Source organism: Pteropus alecto, unplaced genomic scaffold, assembly GCF_000325575.1.
Source record: "Pteropus alecto unplaced genomic scaffold, ASM32557v1 scaffold113, whole genome shotgun sequence".
In the NCBI taxonomy this organism is placed as follows: Eukaryota; Metazoa; Chordata; class Mammalia; order Chiroptera; family Pteropodidae; genus Pteropus; species Pteropus alecto.
The window spans coordinates 7,784,457-7,791,941 of record NW_006433949.1 but is presented as its reverse complement, the minus strand read 5'-3'; the positions used below and the strand labels follow the sequence as shown (position 1 = coordinate 7,791,941).

General features: G+C 49.4%; 1 protein-coding gene across 3 annotated transcripts in view; it reads right to left on the bottom strand.

Moving 5' to 3' along the window:
- Positions 1 to 7,485, bottom strand: part of CABIN1 (calcineurin binding protein 1) — a 141,873-nt gene that overhangs the window by 117,890 nt on the left and 16,498 nt on the right. For all 3 annotated transcript variants that reach the window (XM_015586813.2, XM_025044510.1, XM_006908678.3), the window contains exons 7-9: positions 4,798 to 4,927; positions 3,166 to 3,315; positions 39 to 325 (exon numbers count right to left, since the gene is read on the bottom strand). In XM_015586813.2, the coding sequence (XP_015442299.1) occupies positions 39 to 325; positions 3,166 to 3,315; positions 4,798 to 4,927 (567 nt within the window). The remainder of the gene's footprint in view (positions 1 to 38; positions 326 to 3,165; positions 3,316 to 4,797; positions 4,928 to 7,485) is intronic.

Below are 7,485 nucleotides of genomic sequence, written 5' to 3'. Positions count from 1 at the left end.
GGATCTCCCCAGAAGCCAGCCCAAGGAGGCCTGCTCACCCATGGGAACTCCTGTCTCTAGCAGGCTGGAATTGTGCAGTGAGAAGCTGGCTGCAGCCACAGGGGAGTAGGAAAGCACAGGCTCCGTCATGGTCACAGCCGGGTTGGCACTGACGGGACTTGACTGGATCACGTTGACAGGCGCCACAACCACAGAGGACACCAGAGGCTGGCTGGGGTCCTGGTGGTCAGACAGGTCAATCCTCTTGCCAAGGCTGGGCCGTGGGGGCTCGCAGGTGGTGAGGTGGTTGTACGTGGCCAGCAAACTCTCTCCAAGACACTTCCAGCTGCAAGGAGACAGTCACCACACTTGGTCAGCACCCCAGCATAGAGTGCTCTGAACACAGGGCCAGCTGACCTGGAGAGAGGCAGCAGAGCTGGCCCTGGGGCTGCCATCTCCACAAGGGTAGGGGGAGTGGTCACGGCTTTGTCTTTGTCATTACTGACAGATCCTGAGTCTAACAGAGCTGAGGCAGAGCCGCTGGAGCAGAGGCACAGGCTCAGAAGCCTCCTTCCCTCACCCCATCAGAAGTCCTGGAGCATCTCAGCCTCAGGCACCTTTGGACAGAACCAGGCTGGCATGAAAACCACTCACTCACTTTAAAAGCCCCTTCCCTACAGGTCTAATCTTTAAAACATGTGGCATTTCTCTGCGCCACTTAGGGGTGAAAGGGGAGGGCTGCTCACAGGGATGTGGTCTAAAGGTCCTGAATAGGCCCTTGGACAGGGCCTCTTGGGAGCAGCATCTCAGTGAGTCCCTATGTGGGCCAGGGCTGCTGAGTGGCGAACCAAGACAGTTGTGTGTTATGTTATGTTGTGTTATGGTATGGTGTATTATGTTGTGTGTTTGTTTCGTGTTTTCTGTTGTGCATTGTGTTGTGTATTATGATTATATTGTGTGTTGTATGTTGGTATGATGTGTGTAGCATGATATATCCTCTTATCCATCCACTCATCCCTGAATGGCCTCCCATGCTCTAAGGGTAAATCCAAAATCCAGAGTTTGGGCCCATGGTGCTGCACAGCCTGGCCAACTGTCCAGGCCTCACCTTACACCATCCTATACTCCCATCATGCCAGCTTTCTTTCAGTTCTGCAGACAAAATCACACTCTTGCATACAACAGAGCCTTCACACAGGCTTCCCTCTGCCCAGAGACAGTGTTCCCACCCACACCTCAGCCCCTCTGCCGTCAGTGCCCGCTCTTCTGTCAGACGCCTGCTCTGGCACCTAAGCCTTCCTGACCCCCAAAGCAATGTGGACCCCATTATGAGCGCCCCCAGGAGCTTCTTTCCTCAGGGTGCACATCAGTTTGAGGCATGTGCTCCTTCTGGGTGACTGACTGTCCCTGGGATTGCCCCAGTAAGGGACCAGGCCCTACCACATTGAGCCCCCAGCACAGAGCACAGGGCTGGCCTGAAGCTGGCATCTAGTAAATGTTGCAAAGGAATGAAAAGGACGATGCTTAAAATTCCGTAATCTAACCAAATGGAGGCTCCTAGGACTAGAAGGGATTTCTCCTAGGACTATTCGTTTCCTGCCTTTAGTCAGGATTACATTCAGAGAGGGAAAAATTTGCTCACCAGCTGTGTTGTACTGGATGCCTTAAAGACATAATTTCATTTACTTGTGCCTTGCTCATGCCTAGCAGGCACTGAATAGCACAGGGGGTGGCAAACTATGGCCCACAGCCCCTTTTACACAAACTAAAAATGTTTTTCACATTTTTAAAGCGCTGTTAAAACACACATACACACATGAACACACACCCAGACACACAAATACACAACAGAGACAGTACCTGGTACACAAAGCCCAAAGCATTTACCATTTGGTTGTTTACAGGAAAAGTGTGTCGAGTCCTGGAATAGATGGTGGTTATTTTAAAAGGCCCATGTCCTTTGCTCCCAGAGAGGGACCTCTACACTTTTCCTTTAATAACCCAACCCCATATTTCACTACCAAGCAACAGCTCCAGCCAAGCCTGTCCCTCTCACGCTTCCATGTGGCCTTCGCCCTGCATAATGAGGGCAGCCTTGACATCAGCTCACAGCTTCTCTTCTCTAGTCACATCACCACAATCCCTTCGTGCGTCATTCCCTTAGGCCTTCTGCTCCTTCACTGTAATGGGGAGGCATCCAGGGCCTTTCCAAAACCCCAGCGCTCTTGGTTGGGGAGCCCACACTCAGATGGAATGGGGTTCCTGATCCAGCTGACTAAACAAGGGGATGAGCACCTGACAAGAGTCTGAGGGCAGCCCTACCTCCCTGACCCTCTCAGTGCCTATGTGAGAAGATATACCTGGGAAACTTAATACGTGGGAACAGACAAGCAGTAGTAATAATGTGGATCAGAGCCACTCTTCCTGAGTATGTGCTAAGTGCTGGCACTGTGCTAGTCACCAGGTTCTATTTAATTATCACGATGACCCAATAAGAGAGGGATGTTGTTCACCCTATTTTCAGGGAGTGGCATGTAATATTCCTAGAGTCACATGGCTAGGGGCACCAAGACTGAACTCAGGTCTGTCAGATCCAGGACAGGAGCTATAGACCGCTACGTGACAATGCTGCTGAGTGTGAGATGGGGGGAAGGAATGCTGCTGCCAAGTCATGCTAAATTCAAAGATTCAAGATTCGATGTCAGAATTTTAAAAATAGAAACTGCATGCCAGATCTCAAGAAGGAGCTAAATTATCCCATCTCCTGGCCGCTACCAGTACCAGCAAGTCTTTGGTAGGTGGGGGTGGGGGTGGGGGTGGGGTTCCACGCCACAGAACACACAAGGGCCTTGGAGGAAGAGCATGGACTCAAGAGCTGGGGAACCTAGATCTAGATCAACTCCAATTGCCCTGATCCTGGTTTCCTCCTGTCAAGTGCCTGACAAATGTTAGTTTCCTCTTCCCATCTAGGTAGGGAAGACTGAGAGGGGGCTTAAAGGAATGTGGCAGGTGGCTGGGGTCAAGAACGGCAACAGCAAAAACAGACTTAGACCGAGTCTACTTGGGAGAGGCCCAACTGTTTCTTAGCAGTTGACGAGTAGGCGTGCGCCTCCAGCCATCTGTCAACGTGCACTCAGCTTCCGTCCACCAGACAACCCAGCATCTCCAGAGACCCAGACGACCTACGTGAAGAAGGGGATGGGCTGCACCAGCTTCAGGTCTGGCTCCTTCTCCCGCACGGTCAGCGCTTGCCTCTTCTTCCGCAGCCCCAGGGCCTCGTCTATAATGGCCTGTGTCTCAGCCGCGCTCACCGACACATCATGGATCGACATGTCACTAACAGCATGTAAAACAGGGAGAAATTACAATGTTACAAAACTGGAGCCAAAGCTGTAATTTTACAGACAGGGATGACGTTAAATTAACACCCTTTAATCTATATTAATTCTTCCTACAAATAAAATAACCACTTGAGTTTGGCCATGGAAAGGTAGTAATTAACATTCTTAATACCTATATATACTAGAAATGACAAATTCCCTTTGTTCCTTGTGCAATTCAAAATTGAGCAATTCATATGCATTAACAGTATCAGAGTAGTGTCAGAAAAGCCACAGTAAAATAAAATCTTGCCTTTCTTTATAGAAAACTTTTAAAGAATTTAACTAAACCATTCTGCTCATACCAACAAAAAGTCATCAGACCAGTGAAGCTCACCAAAGTCTATGCTGTCTCTGAACTACAGAAAGAGCAAGGCTTTGAGGCTTTAGATGCCCTCCTACAGAAACACTTTTACACATCTCTGCCTGAGGTGGCCCAGCAGTACCTGCCCTTCTGCCCAGACAGTCCTGATGCCTCCCAGCAGGGATCCACCACAGAGCCACACCCTTATGGTCTTATCTGTTTTATCTATCTATCCAAAGACCAATCTCCTTGGGACAAATGTGAACACGAGGTACAGTCTTACAGGACAGACCAAGATAAATAACCATTAATCCCCTGCATGAACACACACATGCCAATTGAGTTCTAGGGACCAAAGAAACACCAGAAGGTAGAGGAGTTGGTTCAGCTGGACGGCTGTGGGGTGGAGGCAGCTAGAGCTTGGAAAGCTGCTGAGAGGTGGCCTGAGAGTTGGAACATGAAGAAGGTGCAATAGCACAACACATGGAAAGGTGGGAAGATGGGATTACAGGTGAGGGCACAGTGGGAGCCAGGGTGCAGGGACAGGACAGAGCACAATGGGGCCGTGACTAAAATTTCCAAGGACCTGAGACAGTTTTCCTCCTGGGGCGGGGGGGGGAGGGCGGTGAAGCAGAAGAACTGGTGTGTATGGGGAGGGGGGTGTCAGACTGTAAAGGAACTCCTGGGCAATGCTCCTGAGCATGGGTTTTGTCCTGGAGGCAAGGCAGGGGTGGCACAGGATCAGAGGTGTGTTTGGGAAAATGAACTCTGGCAGCACTGGAAGAAAAATCCTGGAAAGGGGAAAGGCAAGTGGCAAGGAGGCAAGGTGGACAGCAGGCTGCCGCAAGCAAGCATCTGAAGGAGAGCTTAGCGACGGCTGAGAGCCAGGGGGGCAGTGAGGAAGTCGGGCAGCAAACAGCCAAGGAGACAGCGCCGAAATCAGGCACATGGCTGAGTAATACACAAGGAATACACAGTTCACCAGATGATGATAAAGGGGATGAAGTTCAGGGGCTCATCTGCCCAGAGGTCAGGACCTGAGAAAAAAAGGTGCCCGTGCCTCCTGATATTCACCAGCTACTTGGGGAGGGGAAAAGGGAGTGCAGACCTGGCAAGGGAAAAGGCGGGACCTACCATTTAAGGAACATGCGGAAGGAGTCTTTCCGGAGACAAGGCTGCTCCTCAAAGATCTTCTCCTTGAGAACCAGCCCTTTGCTGTACCGGCAATCCTTCTCCAAAGCTTTGCAGATGAAGTACAGACATGCTGACAGGGAAAGAAACAGTTATGACTTCTGAGTGTGCATTCTGAAGCTCGAGCCTTGCCAAGGGACACGAGAGAATGTCTGTGCTATAGAATCAAAGAAATGCCCAGTAAAGAACAACGAGATTCCACTTTAACTGACTCAATCGGGAAAGATTTCTGAAAATACTACCCACAGTAGAAGGGGCAAGCCAACTGCTACCAGGGAAGGCAGACCGTACAACCTTTCTGGAGAACCACATGCATTACACACAATGGACCCAGCAATCCCACTTCTAGGAATTGCTGTAAAAAACCTACAGGAAGCTAAGCAGCATCCAGCCTGGTTAGTACTAGGATGGGAGACCACCTAGGAAGACCAGGTGCTGTAGGCGTAAAAATAAATAAATAAATAAATAAGAGATTGTAATCTGACAAGGTCCTTGCAATCTGTGAGGTTAACCAAGAGTTGCCTCACCTTAAAAAAAAAAAAAAGGAAAGAAAAAAGAAAGAAAAGAAAAACCTGCAGAGCCCACAGTGATTACCTATTGGCTAATTGCAAAACAGCAAGGTTTCCCTGATCCACACACTGGGTTGCTGAGCAGCCGCTGCACATTGGGTTGAGACGTGTGCTTACTGACCAGAAGGAAGGCCACAAGACAATTTGGGGAAGAAGCAGGGGACCAGTCATGGTGCAACTCCATTTGTACACAAAGATATAATTTCTTAGGGACCACAGTGTAACTAGAGGGTGGCCATCAGTGACTTTGAGAGAGAAAATCAGGGAGGCACTGAGCATTTGGATAATGCTGGTTGATGGCAATCATTTTAGTTGCAGTAAAACTAACCACACTAGCCAGAGGGAAGGCCTGAGAATTCTCAAGGGAACAGGAGGTAGTCAGTAGGTATTAAGCACAAGCACCCTTGTCTGCTCATCGCAAATGTCTAAATGTCTCCTGTAGTCAATTTAACATGCTGCTTTTCCTTTCGGGTTTAAATGAGTGTCAACTCTACCAGGGCTCTCACCGATGTATGCATCAGGTTAGTGCTCCAAGCCCTATTTTTCCCACAGGACCTAAGTTTACCAAGCACAACTTCTACCACAATAGAGGGTACAAGGAATTAAACCAGGTGGACAGGGACAGAAGACTGAACATGACAAGTGTCTACCTCACAGTAGCACCCAAGCTACAGGAAAAGCATTTAAGAAGAGACTAAAAGCCTCTGGAAACAGAAACTACTCAAAACGGTGCCCCACTGGAACTACCATATTCTGCTGGTGGGAGTGGAAACTGGGACAACCAACAGAATGAGCGCCCATGTCTACCAAAGGAAATATGTGGGAACATGCATGGCAGTGCTACGCAAGATCCCAAATCTGGAAATAACCCAAATGTCCAAGCACAGAATGGCCAAATTGTGTATGAACATAAAAGACTACACAGCAATAAAAAAGGCCTAGGGAATGCCACGCCCTAAGAAGGTGCACTTAACAGACAGCACAATAACAGCCCAGGGAGCCAGCCAGGCTGAGAAGAGTACCCTTTGCCATCTGATGCCACCTAGAGGAGGTTTGTCAATAGGCTGCCTTCATCCCACGACAAAAGGGAGAAATCAAAATCACCTCAATGAGTAGTAATGACAGAAGAAACCCAAAGCAGCCTGCCTGCTGGGGCTCTGCAAATACTTTGCACCTTGACATGTTTTCACATAAAAACTGATGGACCTCAGATGTGCACTTTATTATGTATATGTTTTACCTCAATTAAAAAGTGGTTGTGGAGAACAAAAACTGGTGGTAGCGAAGGGTGATCAGGGCCTAGTGCTTCTCACCGGACTCCATCCTAGGCTACTTGTCCTTATAAAGGGAAGGAAAAGCCTCTGCAAGTCAGCCTCCCAAGCACAAACCTTGGAAGTGCTAACAAGTACCTGTCAGCATGACTGGGTTTTAATGGGACCTGCCTGCAGCACACATGGCCAGCTCCCACCACACCCAACCCTGCACAGAGTGCTCCTCGAAAGCCACCCTCCACTGTGGCCTCAGAGGGCACAAAAAGGAGGCTGACCCCCCCACTGGAGGCCCTGAACCCACAAGGCCGGAACACCTAATCAGTGCCTGCCTCAGGACCAGCCGTGTAAGGGGCAGATGTGTTCTCTGCAGGGCAGAGGGCAAGGCTGCGACCAGGAAGCTGAAGCAACTGGAAAACAGACTGGGGCTCTGGCCAGCAGAGATCTTTCCAGCAGCCCTGCTGCTCTGCAGAGGAACAGGCTGCCTCAAGAGGTAGTGAGCTCCCTGGCACCAGAAAGAGTTAAGCTGCAGCTGCTAAGCCATCTGTCAGCAAGTTATTCTGGCAAAGGATGAGACCATGCGGGGATGAAGTGAGATAACCAAAGGGAAACTCAAAGAGCGTGCTACTTATGACTACAAAGCACTTCTTAGATCTTAATTAAGAAAGGCAAGCAGAATAAAGCAGAAATGCAAAAACATCTCCATTCTCCCTGACAGTCAGGTGAAAGGACCTTCAATGTTAACTTTGACTTCCAGCTTACCCAAGCCACCCTCCCCCATCCCAACAACAGCA